Source organism: Erpetoichthys calabaricus, chromosome 1 (genome assembly GCF_900747795.2).
Source record: "Erpetoichthys calabaricus chromosome 1, fErpCal1.3, whole genome shotgun sequence".
In the NCBI taxonomy this organism is placed as follows: domain Eukaryota; kingdom Metazoa; phylum Chordata; class Cladistia; order Polypteriformes; family Polypteridae; genus Erpetoichthys; species Erpetoichthys calabaricus.
The window spans coordinates 183,729,644-183,753,129 of NC_041394.2; the positions used below are offsets into that span (position 1 = coordinate 183,729,644).

Genomic DNA, 23,486 nt, shown 5'->3' on the forward strand with positions numbered 1-23,486 from the left:
ACAGAGGATACATAATTGACAATTTTAAAACCATAATCATAAATAGATAATTTTATAAAAAGACAGGAGAAACAAAAGGCAAAAAAACAAAAACTCCAGGTAAGGCAAAAACCGACCCCTTTGTCAGAATCATCCTTTCTTTTCCTTCCACATTCCTATTAAGTTATCTTGTTGCAACACCAAAAGTGGCAATCATGTAACAGTAGAAGTTGTGCTTGAATATTTGGCCACTGGTATGGTGACAACCATTTAGTGTGTCCTAGTATGTATGGATTTTATCTTACATTCACATTACTTCATTTTTTTATTTCTAGCTTCTAGTCTCTGTTTTGTGATGAGTCCTACTTCTTCTATAGCTTCCTGAAATCTATACTAATTAATAAAAGGCAAAGCCCTCACTGACTCACTGACTGACTGACTAACTCATCACTAATTCTGCAACTTCCCGTGTAGGTGGAAGGCTGAAATTTGGCAGGCTGATTCCTTACAGCTTACTTACAAAAGTTAGGCAGGTTTCATTTCGAAATTCAACGCATAATGGTCATAACTGGAACCTCTTTTTTCACAATATACTGTAATGGACGGCAGCTCGATGGCCGTGGGAGGAGGAGTTGAGTGTCTCGTCATCACGCCTCCCACGTAATCACGTGAAAAGACTGTGAACGCAGTAGGGAGAAAAGAAGGAGGAGCCGCAAACAGCGAAGAACAAAAAATTCATTAAACAATTGAGAAGGGAGCGAAACAATAAGAAGCGAGCGAGTGAAGCATACAAGCATCTTCATAAGGGAAAAGAGCACGGTGTAAAACATAAGTTTAAATTAAGTTTATAGAAACGCTCCCGCTGCGGATTGCAATAACATATTCGCGAGATAAAAGTTTAATGAGAAGACACGAGGTATAAACGAACCACACGCCGTAGCGCAACGTTAGGGGCTTTACCTCTGGCACTGACGTTCGAGATTCGATTCCCGAGAGCGGATGCAGTGAGTGTGTACACCTGATGAGTCCAGAATTAGGGAGAAACACATGTCGCATACTCTTTGCATTATTTGAAAGTAAACTATTAAAACCATTGTATGATCTGCTTCTCGCAACTGAAAGACGGCACATGGCGGATGTTAGCCAACTTGCTGACCGCAACGTTAGGGGCTTCAACTCTGGCGCCGCAAACAGCGAAGAACAAAAAATTCATTAAACAATTGAGAAGGGAGCGAAACAATAAGAAGCGAGCGAGTGAAGCATACAAGCATCTTCATAAGGGAAAAAAGCACGGTGTAAAACGTAATTTTAATTAAGTTTATAGAAACGCTCCCGCTGCGGATTGCAATAACAAATTCGCGAGATAAAAGTTTAATGAGAAGACACGAGGTATAAACGAACCACACGCCGTAGCGCAACGTTAGAGGCTTCACCTCTGGCGCTGACGATAGAGATTCGATTCCCGAGAGGGGATGCAGTGAGTGTGTACGCCTGATGAGCCCAGAATTAGGGAGAAACACATGTCGCATACTCTTTGCATTATTTGAAAGTAAACTATTAAAACCATTCTATGATCTGCTTCTGGGAACAGAAAGAGGGCACGGGGCAGACGTAAGGCGACTTGCTGACAAACCACAAGCGTGACCTGGCAGGTAACCACCCATACAATCAGATTGTGATTCAGAAAAAGAATGCCATGAATGTAATTACCATGATCTACATACTGTCAAATAAACGAAACACACGCCGTAGCGTGACAGCTGTGAAAAGAGAGCCTTCACAAAAAAACAGATCCTTAACAAATTGTTATTGGTATATTTTCGATCCGTTTAAAAAGGTTTTCTTTTCTTCTTAATAAAAAATTAAAAGCAGTACTTCGCCACAACGAAGCGCGAGAATTTGGCTATATATATCTGCTTCTCGCAATTAAAAGAGGGCTCGTAGCGGATGTTAGACGACTTGATGACCAAGCATAACCGTTACCTGCCAGGTAACCACCCATACAATCAGATTGTGATTCAGACTAGGAATGCAATGAATGTAATTACCCCGATCTACATACAAGGCGAAAGTCTTGCAACATTCAAAGATGATGGTTTGGGATAAGTACACCATGGAATATAAAAGAGCTTATGAAGCCTTGAACCGAAAAAAGCAAGATCTCAGAGATCGTAAAAAAAAAAAAAAGGAGGTAATGTCGTTTTACTCGCTGTAGGTTTTAGTCAAACATTACCAGTTATTCCACGAGGGAGACCAGCAGATGAACTCAACGCGTGTTTAAAATCCATGCTTCTCCCACGGTCGGTTATATGTCGCGTGTTCTCGGGTAGGTACACCAAAAAATGTATACATTTAAGCATGTAATGGGCAAAGAAAAAATGAGGTATACCCGAAGGCACTGCAGTAGTACTCAATGTAACTTTACTTCTTAAATGTTAATGTTTTACTGTTTAATAATTTATACGCTTCTTATGTGTTGTTCAAATTCTTTTATCAAAATACCAATGACAGCGCAATGCACGATAACATGGAGTGAATACACCATATGCATCCGCCCACGGCCGCCCTGGTGTGCGCAGATAGGAGTTGATTCTACAATAAAATAAAATACAGATAAAAAGAGTAATACAATCATCACCCATAAAGCGGATGGCAGACGTGACGTACTATATGTGTACCAGATTTCATGTCAATAGGTGAAACGGTTTGCGAGCTACAGGTGATTTAAAATCCTGGACAGACAAACAAATAGCCACGGTAGCAAATTATAGAAGAAGATTTTACTGTTTAATAATTTATATTTATATGAAATGTGCTTCTTATATATTACTTCATATTCTCATATGATAACGATGTTAATGTTGTTTATATTGATTTCTATGTTATTGTAAGTGCATGTATGTGTGTATATGTATGTATGTATGTATATATATATATATATAATATATATATAAAATATATGTGTATATATATATAAAATATATGTGTATATGTATATACTGTATATGTATATATATATGATATATCTGTATATGTGTGTATATATATATAATATATGTGTATATGTGTGTGTGTGTATATATATATATATATATATATATATATATATATATATATATAAATATATATGTGTATATGTGTGTGTGTATATATATATATATATAAAATATATGTGTATATGTGTGTGTGTGTGTATATATATATATATATATATATATATATAAAATATATGTGTATATGTGTGTGTGTGTGTGTGTGTATGTATATATATATATAATATATGTGTATATGTGTATATATATATATATAATATATGTGTATATGTATATATATATATGACAGCAACACTCATAACAATGACAACACAATTACATTGACAATCATGTTACGTTATTTTTAAAATGTTTCCTTTACTTTTTCATAACCTCTTTAACACACTACTTCTCCGCTGTGAAGCGCGGGTATTTTGCTAGTCAACAATAAAAGGTTTCATACCTTGCTGTTGGACTGTCTGACCTCCATGTTAGTTCTCCGTCAACAAGAGAGTGGCTCTGGAGTATACTGTCTTGGAGATACTGATCACTTGTGTCATTCAATCCTAGTAATAACGAAAATCTCAGATGCTTTTTCTATACTGGGAAGCAACCTGAACTTCTGCTTTGCTTCACTAAGAGTTCTAAAACACTCATACTTATTTTTAAACTGAGTAAAGCTTAGCAAAACAAAAGCCACATTTGCTTCTTTTGATTTGAGGCTTGATAAAACATCGCCTATCTAATATATTAGTTGTTAGTGAATACAATTTTAAATACATATGTTGCTGTAATTACACTAAGATGTGTGTGTTATGTTAATTGGTAATTAGTGTGAGAGAGTACACACTGGGATGTCCTGGGTTGGTTCCCATCTTGAGTCTGAAGCTGCTGGATCAGGTGGTGACACCCCATGACCCTGTAATGGAAAGAAATTTTTAAAGGATAAATAGATTTGTGGATAAACATCAGACTTGGCATACTGTATAGTAATTTGTGGCACTTCCCTAAATTCACTTCAGTTACTCAACTCATTGCCAACCGTCCGTTTTGCACTACATAGCCCCCCCATTCACAAAACACATATAACAACATTTGCAGCATTATAGTGATAATCGATGCGTTTAGTAGTTTTAATATCATTGAAGAGGCTACGCTCTTGTACAATGAATTTGTGGGACACAGTAGCCAATGCTTAAACCAAGCAGATGACCATTTCAGAGAATTCATAGCTCAACACTTTTTTTGGGCACATTTAATTTCTGTCATGATCTGACCCTTGTTAAATTTTCTATATAGTTACAAAGTCTCTAAAAATTATGTATGCATAAATATGGGGGTTTTAGGGAGCAAGGAATCCAATAGCCATGTTTATTTCTTTTTTTCAATTCATTAAATTTTATTTGTTAAAAATGAATTACACCCTTCCATAATGCTGTTCTGTTGTTTACAGCCATTTTGAGATTCTTTATATATTGTTTCTGTGCTATTGCTAGCAGATGTTAATCTGAAATGTGAGTGGCAAAACATCACCAGGTGGTTAAGAATTCTTTTCTTCTGTTTCTTTGACCATGATTTTTATCTTATGTTTTGGTTATGTTTACTTGATACTTGCCTTTTTTTTATATAAATACAACTGTCTCATTCATTTTCACTTTGTAATTTGCTGCTACTCCGTGCAGCTGGTATAGTTTCCCTTTACTATAGCCTGACTTACCTATCACCCATCAAAATATATGTTAATTTTTTGAGCCCACTTGATCAAACCAGGAACCTAGTGCTATCCTGGCATTATCAGTTGCAAAATCAAAACCCAGCCCTGGATGTGATGCCAGTCCATCACAGAGTGCACTCATTCCCATAAGCATACACTAGATGAATTTATCGATGCCAGTTATCACAATCGACATGTCTTTGACATATGGGAGGAAAACTAGGGAACCAGAGAAAAGCCTACATAGACACGAGGAGCAAGTGCAAACTCTACATGGCTGAGATTTGAAGTCAGTCTTCTGGAACCATTAGGCAGCAATACATAGCACAGTGTTTCCTTCAAAGACACCCATCAAAAATGGAAAAAAAAAAAACAAAGGGTAAACACTTTTATAGGTATAATTCTCACATCAACATACAGGAAGAACTTGTGGCTTGGTGGCCAGCCCCTGTTTCAGTGTGGTGCTGAGGTGTCACCCGCTGCACTCAGGTCCCAATTTAGGTGGTTCGTCGTGTGGAGGGTGCGGCAATGCGCTATCAGGACATACTCCCAACCTGTCCTCCTCTCCTTTTGCCACTGAATGACTGACTAATCTTTTAACTGCACTTTATACTTTCATAACCTTCATCAAAGCTGCTTGTCATCACCTCTCTGGACTTCCACCCACTTCATTGCACCAGCCATCTAGTCACGATTTGAAGATGAAGAAAGTACAGTAAGTGTCCACGCTTTCAAACATGTCATGTACAGCACTCAGTAGGATATCCTGCAGGGAAAAAAGTTAAAACAAAACAAAGCAATGAGGAGCTTCTTCACACCTGTCAATGTACAATAAACTGTCAGTGTGTTACCAAGAAGGATGGACTCCAGATCCTCTATGATCTCAGTTGAAGATCAGCTGTTTTTAATAAATAAATACCATTGACTAGCTAATATCATAAAAAAACATGAATTCCTGTCATTATTAGTCAGTCATTTAGCCTTTTCAGCTTCCTCCGTGATTAAGTATCTATCTATCTATCTATCTATCTAGAGGAAGTTTGCAATGATTAAAATAAGTTGTCAATAATCAAGGGGGTTTAAAACAGAGGGCCCTGTTCTACACCCCATGTTGCTAGAACAGGCTGTGGCCCACCACAACCCTGAATTGGGTTAAGCAGGTCTGAGAGTTTTAAGTTAACAATTTTTTTTTTGGTTTTTTAATTTATTTATAGTTGTTGGAAAGGATTTTTTAGTAGCTGGTCAAAGTAACACAACCGAATTATAAATAAAACAAAAATAGTGTCTGAACTATTTTCACATAGGCACCATCTTTCTGGATTTTCTTATTACATTATGCTTCCTCTTTTCCAACATTTTGTCCTTTTGCTTTGCCTTTCTGGCATTTTGATGAAGGAGTCAAAGACGGGCACTGATAGGCGTTCCTTTATCCCACCTTACATTGCACTTCCTCCCTGTCTGGGGAAGTTATGCTTAAAGGGGAAGTGTACATTTTTAATTTCTTGCCATCATATTTTGTCTGAAAAGCTATATCAAATTCCTGTTACTCCGTCTCGCCTTTCTGCCCAGTAAGATACGTCAAGGTAACGTCAAGCCTATCTCTTTTACTATAATGAATGTTAGGGATACATCCAGGACACCTATTGTGAGAAAGAAGAAATAACCAGGAGATGATGGCAAAAGACTGATAGAAAGACAGGACCGAGCCATTGTCAAAATCAGTAATTCAAAAGAAGCCAATGTATTAAGTTCCAAGGGAAAAGGAGACACGAAAGTTGAAGACAAAAAGAAGATCAAAACCCAATGAAGGAACTTGACACTAGATAAACTTGAAAGAAAGATAATTAATGCTAAGGATGGCTGTAAAAAATGTTTTTGGCTTCTGCCACATTTCTATTGGATAGGCAGTGATATTACACCAAAGGCTGTGATCGAAATAATGTGATACTTGCTGAATATAAGAAAAACAGTAGTGTCCAAAATGGTGTCACAAAATGAAAGTAAAATAAATCAACAGAATCAAAATCAATCCAAACCTCAAAACTAATAAAAATGAATTTTATATACTAGAAACACCCCCCCCTCCCCCAAGGAGAAAGAAAAGTCAGCATAAAGAATCTCTCAAGTACAAAAAAAAATATGAGAGAAGTCAGAATCCCAATAATGGGTGGTTAAGGAAGTGTTCAATCATCCCTGCACATTTACATTCTGCAGCAATGCTTTTACTTCTTTATGTTTCCGGGTGTCGATTCTAAGCTGAGTTAATGCACTATTCCCCTTGTAGTAGGCTGTTACTCATCCACCCATGTAGTAAACCCATGTGAAAACGTAATCCATTCTGGCAGAATCGGGGCGTTAATTCACTAGGTACACAAATATTTGTGAAAATACAGGTAAAGGAGAGGAAAACCTATACAGACATAAGGAGAATATGCCAGTTCTATAAAGACAATGACGCAGCCTGAGAGTTCTATGCCATCACCACTAACCACTGCAACACTAATCATAGCTAAATTAATCAGTCTTGTTTTATTTGTATGGTGTCTGTCATGCAATGCATCGATACAAAAAGGTTTGTAAAGCAACGGATATAACGCAACATGGGTGGAGCAGTGGTTAGCGCTTTTGTTTCACAGTAGCAGTGTCTTGGGTTCAAATCCCAACCCTGTCACTATCTTTGTAGAGTCTGCAGAGGTTTTCCTCCCACATCTTAAAGTCAAAGTGTTCCCAGTTGGATTAGTCTGGGCATGTGTGTGAGCGTACCCTGTGATGGAGGACTCTCTGTCCAGTGGTGTGGAGACAGACATCAGAGCTCAGTGACCCACACAGGTTAGGCCAGTGGGTTTCAAGTTCAGTCTTGGGGGATGCTCTTGGTCACAGGTTTTTACGCTGACCAGTTTCACAAGCAGGGCATCATTCTTAAGATTAATTGATCTCATTGTTTTTTTTTTACCTGGCATTTGGATATTTCTAAGATATTTATAAATATTTGTATTCTTTGCCATAACTTTTTTTGCCAAAAAGTCTTCTTTTTAATTCACCATTTTCTTCAGAGCTTCCTCCATTAATTGTCTCCAAATGCTGATAATTAGCAATGAATGGCGCAGACACGGGTACAAACAGCACTGAAAGCTAAAGGTGGGTAATGACTTCACTGCCATTGTCCCTTGTCTGCTTATTAGAGTATTTTTTTTAATAAGTAAGCAAAAAAATTGAATGTAGCACTGTAGTCTCTGTGTTGTCAGCATTTGGATACAAATAAGGGAGCAAACTTGATTGAAAAGGGTGAATGAAAACGAAAATGACAAAGGAAACATTTGGCAAAAATAGAATTATTTCAGAACTAGCAGCAGCACCCAGTGTTGCCTGAGAACGTAATTTTATTGCACAACTATTTTACTTTTGTTTTGCGGCTGAAAATACTTTGCACCCCTTTTCTTAGGAGGTATAGTTTTGACAAAAAAACACATAAATACTGATAACATTCAAAAATAAATATTATTATGTGTAACAAATTACTTAGGACAGTGCCTTTTCTTGTACTGTGAGCCATGAAATAAATTAAATTAATTTTAGGGGTCAAAATCCAGAAAAAGACACTGTCATTAAAACTAGTAGTTAGTAGTAAAAAGGAAACTCACCACCCAAGATACCCTAAGAGTCCAGATTTTGGGTTCCAAAGTAGTCTTTGGTTTCTTCCAGACAAAGAGTAATATGTGCACAAAGTTTTGTTGAGATTGGACCAAGTGTGGGTATTGTAAAAAGAATAAACACACCTCTACATTGAGCTGTATATATAAGATATCGTATAATAAGAGACTTAAAAAAAGGACAGCTCACTAAACAGTGCAACCTAATTCTAACTCTCTTTTAACTGTAATGTAAATGCCAATAGGGACTCTGCTCTGTTGGGCCGTTGAGCAAGGCCCTTAACCTGCAATTGCTGAGCGCTTTGAGTAGTGAGAAAAGTGCTATATAAATGCAAAGAATTATTATTATTAATGCATATACAAACAACATTTTATAATAAAAGATACATCAACAAACAGATTAACCTTATTTAACTGTATACAGTTAAATAAATAAGACACTAAAACTGCAAGGCAGTGTGTCAAAACCAAGTTTTAGATAGATAGATACTTTATTAATCCCAAGGGGAAATTCACATACTCCAGCAGCAGCATATTGATAAAAAACAATATTGAAATTAAAGAGTAATAAAAATGCAGGTATAACGGACAATAACTTTTGTATAATGTTAACGTTCCCCCTCCCCCCACCCTATCCCCCCCCCCCGCAGTATCTTATTGCAGATGTTGAAGGACGCCAGCCTTCTAAGAAAGTATAACCGGCTCTGTCCTCTCTTGCACAGAGCATCAGTATGGGCAGTCCAGTCCAATTTATCATCCAGCTGCACTCCCAGGTATTTATAGGTCTGTACCCTCTGCACACAGTCACCTCTGATGCTCACGGGGTCCATGAGGGGCCTGGTCCTCCTAAAATCCACCACCAGCTCCTTGGTTTTGCTGGTGTTCAGTTGTAGGTGATTTGAGTCGTACCATTTAACAAAGTCCTTGATTAGGTTCCTATACTCCTCTTCCTGCCCACTCCTGATGCAGCCCACTATAGCAGTGTCGTCAGCGAACCTTTGCACATGGCAGGACTCCAAGTTGTATTGGAAGTCCGATGTATATAGGCTGAACAGGACCGGAGAAAGTACAGTCCCTTGTGGCGCTCCTGTGTTGCTGACCACAATGTCAGACTTGCAGTTCCTGAGACACACATACTGAGGTCTGTCTTTAAGATAGTCCACGATCAATGCCACCAGGTATGAATCTACTCCCATCTCTGTCATCTTGTCCCTAAGGAGCAGAGGTTGGATAGTGTTGAAGGCGCTAGAGAAGTCCAGAAACAATTCTTACAGCATCACTGACTCTGTCCAAGTGGGAGAGGGATCGGTGTAGCATGTAGATGATGACATCCACCGCTCCCACCTTCTCCTGGTATGCAAACTGCAGAGGGTCGAGGGCATGGCGGACCTGTGGCCTCAGGTGGTGAAGCAGCAGCCGCTCCATGGTCTTCATCACATGCGACGTCAGAGCGACATGCTGGATGTCATTCAGCTCACTAGGATGTGATACCTTTGGGTATTTATTACACAATTAAAGTAACTTTAAAGTGCATTATGGGAATTCCAAGGTCAAACTTCCAGTAAGGTAAAAGAATTTAATGAAGAAAATGAAGTGAGGCACTGGAGTAGCAAAAGGCTGGTGTCAGAAGTTATCAGGTGCCCCTCACATGGTAACACAAATACTTCCTATTTTGGGGTATTAAAGAAGAAGCTTCAAAATAATTCTAAAATGAACAGGAAGCCAATGCAATAAAGCCAGATTAGGGCTAGTATGAATGTATTGTGTAGTTTAAGACACGTTTACTTCTGAACTTTTCCAGGTTGTTAACAGTTCATGCAGGAAGATTACAGTAATCCAATTCAAAGAACTTTCATACATGAGATGTGCAGCAGTGGGTGCTTCATTAATAGCAAAATGAAGTGTTGATAGCAGTAGAGGTGTAAGATGGTCACCCTTAAGGGTAATGTCAAGGCTGAGTATGAAGGTGTGCTTACATGGTATGAATAATGGCGTACAGTGGGGTACACTATGCAGGATATTCAAATTTAAGCTAGAAGTGGACATCTTAGTCAATTTATGATGAGTTGACTTTCTATCATTAGGTGCCTGTTGCTCCCATTGAACCCACAGACCATCATCCCTCCTATTTATCAGGTATATTGCCCAAATTGCCACCCACTTGCTCATTTGATCTCACTTATCAGTTAAGGTACTTTAAAACTTTAAAACACAAACCGAAGACTAGAACCAAATTTTGTAACAATCCTTTCTTGTTTTTCAGAAATTCAAAAGAATTGGTCAGACTATGCACTGTGGTGGGAGCAGAAAAAGCAGTGGCTCCTCAAAACCAACTGGACACTGGACAAATATGGGATACTTGCAGATGCCAAGCTTTTCTTCACTCCACAGCACAAACCTATTCGCCTGGTTTTGCCCAACAACTGTAACCTGAAAATCAATGCCAATTTTGCTGGCCCAGTCTTGAGAACAGTGATAGACATGTGCAAAATACTGAGTGAGTATCCCTTGGCTGGGAAACATCTAAAAATGGGTACGCCTGTGTGTTTTTTCCACTTTTCTATTACTTTCTCTTTGTCGCTGTCATCCCTCTCTCATAGCACTTCTGCCTACACTGTGGATCTTCCATTTCTAGCACAGATAAGGCCATTTATTACACTACATCTTTTCTGCTTTCTGTTCTTCTGCCAGTGATGTGTATGAAAATGTACTACAGAAATGAATTCATAATTTTCCTAATTTATATTAATGATATAAATTCCAGTACAATTACTGATGTGATAAAATTTGCAGAGGACACTAAGATACTAATGAAGCAGCAAAATTTGTCTAAAAAGATCTTTAAAATTGGAAAATGCAGTTTAATGTAAAAATAAGAAAAGTGCTACATCCAGACAAAAAGATTATTCATTAAAAATACAAAAAGAGGCAAGAATGTTATAGGAAATAACCTCTAAAATGTAATTCAGTGGTATACATTGTCACAACAGTTTTTTCACCTAGACAGTGTGCAGAAGCAATGAAAAAAATATAAAATATGATGAAATCTTGAAAAAACCTATAAAAGTTAAAAAAAAAAAAAAAGTTAAGGGATGTTGTGATCAGACCGCGTAACGCACTAGTGAGGCCTCATCTGAAGTAATGTCCTATGTGCAGTTCTGGTCTCCATACTGCATAGTACCATTTGCAACTGTGGCAGAGGAGAGCAACCAAGTTCATGCCTGGGCTTAAGTAACAGAATCAGAGAATTAACCCTGTTCAGTCTCAAAAAATGGAGGCGTGGGGACCTCATCCAGGTCTTCAAAATTCTCAAAGGAATGGGAAAGGATTCAATAGAATTATTTCAATTAAGTAGAGAATCATAAGGACATCTGTGAAAGTGAGGAAGTACTCCTTCACACACAATTTGTTTTTTGCATGTAAAATTATGATTGGTTTTTGATGACCACCATATTGTATATAACAATCATATTCCATTATCATCATATTTATTCTCAGAAACTGTCACAAGGTGTGACATCTTTTTGTCATGTTATTTAGGATGGTGGTGGCCAATTCCTGTTGTCAAAATAATTCTTTTTGCACAGGGCAATACATTTTTGAGAGAGAGAGAATCAGGAGGTGGTACACACCTACTATTATTCAAACCCAAACCCTGTTGCCTTCATAGGTAGTGTGCCCGTGCATCTTTTGCCCTCTAGGGGGCAGTAGCTCCACACACCCTAACCTATCCCTAACTGGGAAGATTAATAATAAATGAACACAGATTAAAATATACTGTATAACCAGAATTGTGGGCAAAGAACAGAGCAGTTAGTTGTAAGCCAATAAAGGGTAAATGAGCCAAAAAAGCACCTGACATAATTTGTGGACAAATGGCAGAAAAAGTTAACATAACTAGTAACTCAGAAACTAACAAAGTTTTATTTGTCCATGAATGTGAATCTTGGACAACCAGGAAGTGTAAGATGCCAACCATTATGTTTTTGCAGTTATGATGTCACACATTGCCCAGTCCTGGTTGCCAAGTTTAGTGACGCCACAGCAACTGTCAACAAAGCTAAGAATGGTAGCAACCATAAGGAAAACAACATGAATTACAGTTTACGCTGGTAAGAACACACGGAAACAAAAAATAAGTATTTCAAATAGATTTCTTACCCTTCAAAATTCCAAAAACTACATATAAATAATTTTCAAAGGTCAAGGAACATTTGGGAAACATGTAAATCATAAGGCTGACCATGACAGAAATACTGGATTTTTCTAAATAACTCAAATCTTTGAATCAAAAGTCTTAGTGTTAGTTAGGGGCAAGACAATACAGCCTCCCTCATGTTTCTTCAAGTTTTGTGCTTTGTTTCTGGTTTTCTCTTTCTCTTGTTGTTTGGTTATTACAGTAATTTGACACTGGCCTGCTTCCTTCCCAACTGAAAATCAATTCTCAGCATTTCCTAGTCTATTTTTCTGTAATCACACCTTCCAAGCACTCACATTTTTAATTATCATCTCTATGCCAGACTGGGCAGCAGACTACTGTATGCTAATAGAACATTCTTGAGGGATGAAGAAGACACCCCAGGGAAGCTGCAACTGCAGCTTTCCATTTATACATGTGAGTCAGCAGAGCAGGTGACATACAGCTGTCAGAATAGTGTCACATTTAACAAAAACGTGTTCTCATCTCATGGTATTACATCTGTTTCCAGACATTAGCATCAACACTCAATCACTCACAACTACTTTAGCGAAAATAGTTTGCCTAACCTGCATATGTTTAATATGCAACTAGGGTACAAAGAGAAAACTAATGTGTATACAGGGGGAACATGCAAAATGTACATAGCCAACGACCAGACCAGTACAGAAGAAACAAAGCTGCACTCTGGTTAGGTGATAGATATCTGTTGAGCCTTTATTGAAGCCATAGGCGAGACTGCGCACACAGTCTTATTTTGAGAATGTCACAGGCAGTCTTTACAGTTCAACTCACGGCAGCTCATGATGTATACACCACTCTGCAAAATGGTAGTATTGCACGTTGGACGTTTTTACTTAAAAAACATGTCAAATATAAGTTTGTTTATAAACTTATAGGGTATGTATTGAGAAGGACAGCAAATAAAGGTTAATAACCCCCAAGCTTGCCCAAGCAAAAAGGAAGATTACAGCTTATGGTTCATATTGTATCATTAAGATTTAATCTGTGCATGGGCTAATGTGTGTGGTAAATAATAGGCAGCAGACAGAAAAAGGTTGGAGGATGGCCACCCCGTATACTGAAAAAATCAAAAGAGAAATCAAACATGTCTTTACAAGGCAGAGTTCAAAACCAAACTGACTGACAGAATGAGTCTGGGCTATAAATATGGTGGGTAAGAGGAAGAGGTGGAGTCAGGGAGGCCAGAACCGAAATTGATGTGGCAGGTGGATGGGTTCTGGGTAATGGAAGAGACATCATCAATCTTTGGCTGGTCTGCAGAAGGACAAGAGGAGAAAGGATCAGATGAGAGCACTGACCCCTGATCTGGCTGACGAATAACACTATTTGAGCCTGTAAACTGTCCCCCATGCGCACGTGTGAGACATATGGTAGCTGGCTGAAGTCTGCCAATGGTTCACAGATTTTTTTTTCTTTTTTCACACCAGGAAGTGAACTTTGTCTCATATGTTGTACATATGTCATACCATGCAAACAACTGTTTTTCTATGGCAATATTTGTCTGAAAATCATTTTTACTTGAATTTTTTCCAATATTCGGGGATATGTGTATTTTCTCTCAGAAGTTTCTATTTTCCATTTCCTCACAGGTAGAACGTTTGCTTGATGGAACATATTCTAGATTTTAACAATATTCTTTTTCATTAGGTTTGGTCTGTTTTTGGTCATTTGCTGTATAAGTTTGACTTGATTGTATGCAATGTTATTTTCTTCAGATAAAAAAGGTAAAGTAGCATACAGCTGTTATGGTTCTGCCAGGGCATCATTCCTGGTTTGAATTGATTTTATTTTTTATCTATTTTGGTATTTTTATTTATTATTTAGTGACAGCTGTTACTAATTTCGGGCAGCACGGTGGTGCAGTGGTGGCGCTGCTGCCTCGCAGTAAGGAGACCTGGGTTCGCTTCCCAGGTCCTCCCTGCGTGGAGTTTGCATGTTCTCCCTGTGTCTGTGTGGGTTTCCTCCCACAGTCCAAAGACATGCAGGTTAGGTGCATTGGTGATCCTAAATTGCCCCTAGCGTGTGCTTGGTGTGTGGGTGTGTGCGCGCCCTGTGGTGGGCTGGCGTCCTTCCTGGGGTTTGTTCCTGCCTTGCGCCCTGTGTTGGCTGGGATTGGCTCCAGCAGACCCCCGTGACCCTGTGTTCGGATTCAGCGGGTTGGAAAATGGATGGATGGGTGTTACTAATTTCAGGAATTTTTCTATGTAATTATTAAGTATTCTTCAACTATTTTGCATTGTTGTCTCTTAATTAAATCAGTTTAGTTTTTTTATCTTTCCAGTGGTCTCTATGTTGGTCTCCATGTTGATGAGGCCACCTGAGGCTAAAGATGTGAAGATCTGTAAAGATGAGGTTGTTAGACAAGGCCTATTTAAGAATCTGGCAGGCCTTAGGCTAATTACCAAAGCATTAGGTTTCCTGACCATGTTGTTTTGTTGTTCCTTTTATGATTCTTCTTGTTGGTCTTTTTTTTGTTTAGATTATTTGGGATTTTGGATTGAGGATTTGGGTTGGTCATTTTGGATTACATTATATGTTACGTTTTTTTGTATTATTTTTGATTTTTTGTTCTGTTAGACCTTTTCTTTGTTTTTTTGCATTTATTCTCTATGTAATAAAATAAGTTAAATTATTTACATTTTTTGTTTCATGGTGCCATATGTTTTAGGATTTCCCTCTCCCTTAAGTGACCTTTGTAGGCCACAGATGTCTTTAGGATGTAGCCTTTAGGGCTGATTTAAATTATTCAGGCCTTTCTGTAGCTGTGGGACCCAAATCACAACAACAGGGTTTGCCCTACAGTTCTCATGATCTGAACTTAGATTTTATCAGGTTTTCCATGGCCTGTAAAAAATAATACAACATTTGTGTGTGTAGAGGTCAAGGAATTAATTGGAAAAGTTCTTTTTCTGATTTAGAATGTTTTTGAAGATTTTTTTTTAAATAGTTTTGCTGTAGTGCCTTTTTTATTTTTATTATTGTGGATGCTATCTTTAATTACCATTTCTTATGTAGTGTTCTTGGCAGAACGACAGGGAATATGTATGCATAACATCATTATTGTGACTGTATAAAGGTCAGCATCATATATTGTGGATAAATCAGAACTAAACAAAACTCTTACATTATTAATGTTTAAAGCTTTCTCTGATTACAAATTCTTTTCTGTTCTTTGACTTTGATTTACATCTTGCATTTTGGACTTGACTGCATGAAATATTCTTGCTAAATGGCTCTTCTGGTGCATTTGTCAATCTTCATTTTTTTTGTCTCACATTCTAGCTTATGTTTATTTAATTCCTGCACTCCCTCGTAACAACCTCAGCTAGTTGTTACACATATAATCCATCTTCTGATTTCACCTAACTTTATACTGCTGTTAGCCTGCACAGTCAGTACAACAGTGAGCTTAAGAGAAAATTTACTCTTGACACTTTGAGCAGAATACTATGGATGGTGCAAGTCAGTAAACTTACAACAGGGCTTCCAAATATTACTGCCCCTATCATGCTACATGTCTTTTTAACAAGCAGGGAGCTAGGATGACATGCAGTCACCAGCAATTGCTGACGGTTATTAATTTATTAAGAGTCTGTGATTAAAAGTCAGGTGCATTTTTCCAAGGATATATTTGTATTTGCCAAGCTCTGACCTGAAGCAGTTGTGAACCCCTTGTGGCTACAAATTGCAAAATGGCAGAACCCACAGGCTATTCAGGCCATGTCTATAGCAAAGCAGCTTAGACGATGCACTCCTCTATGCTAACAATAAGTTGATTTACATGACTGCTCAGTTTTGTTAACTGCCACAAAATCTTTAGCTGACAATTACTTGACAAAATGTTGTCATATCAAACTAGCCAGTTCCTATTCCTTGCAATTTTCTAACTGCTGTGTGGTTTAAATGCTGGCAGACTGGAATCAATGATAAACCATATTTGTCACCACCGTTATTCCCAGACATCACTTCTGCTGCACACAGCAGGAGGCTGTGGTCTCTAAGGATGCTGACAAGGCAAATCTCGAGCTTTTCCTGGGAGGGACTACACATTAAAAACAGAACGAATACTGAGAAAGGCCTCCTCTTTGTTTTATTACAAATTTTGCTTCTTCTGTCAATAAATAGAGTCACAGACCCATGACAGTGCCTAATCAGTTTGTGTAAGATGTTAAGTAGTAGGGTTTGACGCATAGGACTCTATTAATTTACTTCACGTATTTCCTCTGTTATTTCTAAAGAGTTTCTTTTAAATAAATCACACTGACTGTGGAGCTGATGTAAGTGCAAATAATAAAACAAATGAGGTTATGGGGAATTCATTGAATGCATCTACGAACTTAACTACATGAGAAAAAAATGAGAGAGTAAAATTCTTACATTTGGAAAACATTCACACCAGTGTGTATGTGTTTATAGTGTGTAGTGTGTTTTCAGGCCTAAAAAACTGTTTCTTTGTGGACTTATATATAGAGAATCAAGTTTCTAGAATTAAAAACCAGAAGGAGCATCAAAGTGGTACAGGTCCACTGAAAACCATACTGGTGACTGGAAGGCCCCTCCAACTGCCAGTGTAAGTAAACAAAGTAAGAGGTGGCATGGTGCCTAGATAGTGCCTTGAGGATGAAGTTAGCAACTTTTTTGCTCCTGCTCATTCATAGAGGTCAGTAGTAACATGAAGATCTAATATTTTAAAAGGTATATGCTGATATGTGTCATTAAACTCAATCAATAACTCCAATTGGGAAACATGAATCAATTGATCATCCTACCACAAAACTAAGAAGTAGCAGGCTACTATACCCTTGATCAGGGACTGGTTGATCTGAGGTTGGCATCATGTCCCCAGTCTTCATTCCTAATTTCTCTCTTTTTTTAAAGTTTCTTCTCTGATTTTGAGATCTCCTCCCATTTTTCACAGACATGAATGACTCTTCATCTTTTCAGGATGTTTTTATAGGGCATGGGTGGTGATCATCATGGTAGCATATGTGGTATTCCTTACCTTGACTGTTGGAAATTAGTGTAAATTGATTTTCATGAGTTTGGTATGTGACGCTTCAATAAAAAAAAATGATCACAAAAATAAATAATATATAAACAGTGACAATTAACTATTATTTCTACTTCAAAGTATAAATCTTATCTGAAAATAAAATTGACATTGTTTGCAATTTTGTTTCATATACAGTATATATAAGGCCAAAGCAATAGTGGACGGGTAAGGGGCCACATTGGTTGAGTTGCTCTGAGCCATTCCATTCTTCTAAGGATGGCCCTGTCAACCAGGGATTACTTGGTGTAGGTGAAAAAATCCATTATTACTTGATAATAATTGGTACTGTAATTGGGACACAAACTTCCCTCTGGAAACTCATATTGTATGCCACTCTCTGTCAGTCTTAGTATTGTTTGTAGCTGACTTGAGGTATTCAAATTATACAATTCTAATAAATCACCTTTGGAAATGTGTCCTCATATATCAAATTCCTCTTTCCTTTGTAGACATTCGGCATCCAGAAGAGCTCTCGCTTCTTAAACCTGTAGAAGAAAAAGAAAAGAAGCGCAAGAAAGATAAAGAAGAAGGAGTTGAAGAGATATATGATCTTACTGGAGTGGTCTTATCAGGTGGGTATTACATGGAGGGGAGTGCAGTGAAGAGTGGTCTGTCTAAAGTAGAGCTCTATTATAGGTTAGTGAGGATGGCTTTTAGGCAGTCTCAGAGTAGACTAATGGTTCTCAACCGGTGGTATGCGTACCCCTAGACACAAGCATGCTTATCAGATAACTGAAAACGGCTTCAGAGTTTGGTCATTGTATTAGGATGATGACTGACTCTAGGCAACCAGAAATGCAGGAAAGGTCACCTAAAACATGGACAACTGAGTACCAACTTAGAAGTACGGTTAAAATGATCAAACACAACGTCAGAGAAATGACAGAAATGAGAAAGAGGTGCATGTTATATGCAAGCAAAATTGCTTGAAGCCTGTTCATAGAGATTGAATTTTATGTAACATCATTAACACTCTATGGTTTATTTTTGTCTTCATTCTATAATAGATCACATGTATGCCAGCATGCGAGTGCATGTCAGAAAGTATGGCAAGAGTTTCTTTAAATTAGGCATCTCAGCTCAAGCTCTCCTGTTGTCATATGGTTTCCAGGTGGCTTCTTGTGATAATAAGAATAAAAATAAAATAGCTGCCATTTACATCTACCATATGTATGTTTTTTAAATATTTAAAATCAAAACCGCTATGCTGTTAGCATACAACACAAGGAGATTTCTCTAATATATAGAAGAAGGCATAGATGGATTTCGGGCCTGTCAAGGTGGAACAAGAACATTAAACATTTCTGGCACCAGTATTGTTCATAAATGCTGAATTTTGTATACAGTTACTGCACCATCAATGTAACAGCCTAGACTGTCTGTTTTTCTGATACTAGTTTTTAGTCTTTGATCAAATGATTTTTATTTTATTTTTTCCAGGAGGAGCACCCACTCTATATAATGGCGTACCAGCCCACTTTGTTGACTCTCCAGAAAAAGAAGCCATTTACAAAATGCTGTCTGTCAGCCAGCCAGCTCCATCACCTGAAACCATGAGCAAAATGTATCGGCCAGGAAATCTCATTGATAAGGCACAGATCAACAGCAGGTAGGACAGACAACTGAAGATAAAGCACAACTTGTAATGTCAGTGCATGCTTTCATACACCCAGACAGCTACATAGTCAGCCGCTGTGTTGTGATCAAAGTTTTAGAATCTCTTTGGCATTTTTTAAAAAAAATTTTTTAGGTACATTTTCCCTGTTTTGGATAATGTTAAAATATTTTGACACAGTGATGGTGACATCATCACGGCACTGTCTTATTTGTTTTCTTTGAAGATGCTGCTGGTTTGTGTGTTGTTGATGGTTGCTACCCTTGCTTGCAAACAATAAAGCTTTGTTCTAAGAACTAAATATTTTTCAACTTTGGATATTGTTATATGGTTTTGTTTCTTATTATTTATAGTTTTCTTTTTGGTATTTACCCCTGATTGTTCATAAACTATTTTTTCTCTCTCTTTATAAAGGAAATTCCATTTTCTGGTCTTTCTTTTACACTTGTGACAGTGTCTGCCTCCCCAATTTTAATACACTGAACACGGGGAAAGAGCAGTAAAAAGATCAGACATACTGAAATGTTTTACAAGTAATGGGGGTATAACATTCCTTCTAGTGAATTCACACATGCTTAACACGTGATCATGCATCCCTACGGTTCAGTACAAACAGGTGACAACCTTTATAAATACCTAAGAATTGATCAACAAAAAAGAGGTTTGTATGTGAATTAAAATATATTTTAAGTATTTTACTCATGCAACTTAAATAAAAAGTTGCCAATACTGTTTAAATATTCAATGACAATAATAGATCAAAATTATGAACATTTAGAGAGAAAATAAAGCAAATATTAATTCTACCGAATGTGCAAAAAAAATGTTCACCAGTCTCATAAAACACAATTGCTCAGGCTAGAAATAATCATAACAAAAAATACAGCCTTTTCAAAACATGTTGATTTGATCTATTCTGATGTTTCTTCAGTTCTTTGACATTACTACCAAGACTGACTCCTTTTTACTGGATGAGGAAAAGGCTTTTGATTATTTGAACTGAGTCTAACCATGCATTTCAGAACTGAGTTATAAATAATATTAGGAAATTATATTTATACATTTATATATATATCCGATCTGAACCCGAGCGGTGTTTTGTTATTGGACTTCTGTGCTCGTCACGGATTGTCCATAACGAACACCATGTTCAAGCATAGGGGTGTTCATATGTGCACTTGGCACCAGGACACCCTAGGCCTCAGTTCAATGATCGACTTTGTGGTCGTGTCGTCGGACTTGCGGCCACATGTCTTGGACACTCGGGTGAAGAGAGGGGCGGAGCTGTCAACTGATCACCACCTGGTGGTGAGTTGGCTTCGATGGTGGGGGAGGATGCTGGTCAGGCGTGGTAGGCCCAAACATGTTGTGAGGGTCTGCTGGGAACGTCTGGCAGAGCCCCCTGTCAGAAGTAGCTTCAACTCCCACCTCCGGAAGAACATTCGACCACATCCCGAGGGAGGTGGGGGACATTGAGTCCGAATGGGCCATGTTCCGTGCCTCTATTGTTGAGGCAGCTGACCGGAGCTGTGGCCGTAAGGTGGTCGGTGCCTGTCGTGGTGGCAATCCCCGAACCCGTTGGTGGACACCGGCGGTGAAGGATGCCGTCAAGCTGAAGAAGGAGTCCTACAGGACCCTTTTGTCCTGTGGGACCCTAGAGGCAGCTGATAGGTACCGGCAGGCCAAGCGGAATGCGACTTTGGTGGTTGCAGAGGCAAAAACTCGGCGTGGGAGGAGTTTGGGGAGGCCATGGAGAACGACTTTCGGATGGCTTCGAGGAGATTCTGGTCCACCATCCGGCGTCTCAGGAAGGGGAAGCAGTGCAGTGTCAACACTGTATATGGTGGGGATGGTGCGCTGCTGACTTCGACTCGGGACATTGTGGGTCGGTGGGGGGAGTACTTCGAAGACCTCCTCAATCCCATTAACATGCCTTCCAATGACGAAGCAGAGCCTGGGGACTCAGAGGTGGGCTCCCCCATCTCTGGGACTGAGATCACTGAGGTGGTCAAAAAACTCCTTGGTTGCAGGGCCCCGGGGGTGGATGAGATACACCCGGAGTTCCTCAAGGCTCTGGATGTTGTAGGACTGTCTTGGTTGACACGCCTCTGCAACATCGCATGGACATCAGGGACAGTGCCTCTGGATTGGCAGACTGGGGTGGTGGTCCCCCTCTTTAAGAAGGGGGATCGGAGGGTGTGTTCCAACTACAGAGGGATCACACTCCTCAGCCTCCCTGGAAAAGTCTATTCAGGGGTCCTGGAGAGGAGGGTCCGTCGGATAGTCGAGCCTCGGATTCAGGAGGAACAGTGTGGTTTTCGTCCTGGTCGCGGAACAGTGGACCAGCTCTATACCCTTAGCAGGGTCCTGGAGGGTGCATGGGAGTTTGCCCAACCAGTCTACATGTGTTTTGTGGACTTGGAAAAGGCATTTGACCGTGTCCCTCGGGGAATCCTGTGGGGGGTACTCCGAGAGTATGGGGTACCGGCCCCCCTGATAAAGGCTGTTCGGTCCCTGTACGATCGGTGCCAGAGCTTGGTCCGCATTGCCGGCAGTAAGTCGAATCCGTTTCCAGTGAGAGTTGGACTCCGCCAGGGCTGCCCTTTGTCACCGATTCTGTTCATAACTTTTATGGACAGAATTTCTAGGTGCAGCCAGGGCGTTGAGGGGGTCCGGTTTGGTGGGCTCAGGATTGGGTCACTGCTTTTTGCAGATGATGTTGTCCTGTTTGCTTCATCAGGCCGTGATCTTCAGCTCTCTCTGGATCGGTTTGCAGCCGAGTGTGAAGCGGCTGGGATGAGAATCAGCACCTCCAAATCCGAGACCATGGTCCTTAGCCGGAAAAGGGTGGAGTGCCCTCTCAGGGTTGGTAGCGAGATCCTGCCCCAAGTGGAGGAGTTCAAGTATCTCGGGGTCTTGTTCACGAGTGAGGGAAGAATGGAGCGTGAGATCGACAGGCGGATCGGTGTGGCATCCGCAGTGATGCGGGCGCTGCATTGGTCTGTCGTGGTGAAAAAGAAGCTGAGCCGTAAGGCAAACCTCTCAATTTACCAGTCGATCTATGTTCCTACCCTCACCTATGGTCATGAGCTATGGGTAGTGACCGAAAGAACGAGATCGCGAATACAAGCGGCTGAAATGAGTTTCCTCCGCAGGGTGTCTGGGCTTTCCCTTAAAGATAGGGTGAGAAGCTCAGTCATCCGGGAGGGGCTCAGAGTAGAGCCGCTGCTCCTCCGCATCGAGAGGAGTCAGATGAGGTGGCTCGGGCATCTGATCAGGATGCCTCCTGGACGCCTCCCTGGTGAGGTGTTCCGGGCACGTCTAACTGGGAGGAGGCCCCAGGGAAGACCCAGGACACGCTGGAGGGACTATGTCTCTCAACTGGCCTGGGAACGCCTTGGGATTCTCCCGGAAGAGCTAGAAGAAGTGGCCGGGGAGAGGGAAGTCTGGGCATCTCTGCTCAAGCTGCTGCCCCCGCGACCCGACCTCGGATAAGCGGGAGACAATGGATGGATGGATATATATATATGTAATCTTTCACTGTCCTGTCATTTTCACAAACCCAACAAATCTACCCAATTTACTTAAGTTGTGCTACTTGAACTTTCAGTTTAGCTCCTGGAGTTTAAATATATCACGTAATATATTTATTTAAAAAAAAAACATCGCTGCACATTACCTCCCATAGCACTTTGCTTTAGGCAAATGACATCCTTTTATTCTGAGGTAATGCTGCATAATGTTCTTCCTCATGTTTAAAGATGAATATCTCCGACATCATAGTCTGGCTAGGCTTCAACCCCTGTAATCCTGAACTGGTTCACAGTGCACTGGTTAGGGAAATGGAGTTGAACTGAATACAGTATTTGGATATATGGTCACTTTTAATATGTGGATATTTGTTTTATTGCATATTCAACAAGATATGTGTACTTATTTATGTAAATGTTTCACAGTTCTATAATTCTTTCTATTACAGGTTTACATATGAAAATCTGAATACGTGCTCTTAGTCTGTGTTCCCTAAATATTATTAAGTAGAAATTAACTGAACTAAATAAGATGTTTAAACTGGAGAGACCTGTAGGACAAGAGAGAGACACTATGAAATTATAAACTTAGGGATTAGAGCTTAAAAGGAAGTGCATACACCCCTTTGATCTAGCAAGACTATCAACACACTACATAATTATATGTGCTCAATCCACCACACTCATTTTC

At 39.4% G+C, this 23,486-nt stretch overlaps 1 protein-coding gene across 1 annotated transcript in view; it reads left to right on the forward strand.

Moving 5' to 3' along the window:
* The window catches only part of LOC114657780 (fermitin family homolog 3-like), a 70,812-nt gene that overhangs the window by 21,537 nt on the left and 25,789 nt on the right, over positions 1-23,486 (forward strand). The window contains exons 3-5 of the mRNA XM_028809673.2: positions 10,639-10,872; positions 18,100-18,222; positions 19,091-19,259. Coding sequence (XP_028665506.1) covers positions 10,639-10,872; positions 18,100-18,222; positions 19,091-19,259 — 526 coding nt within the window. The remainder of the gene's footprint in view (positions 1-10,638; positions 10,873-18,099; positions 18,223-19,090; positions 19,260-23,486) is intronic.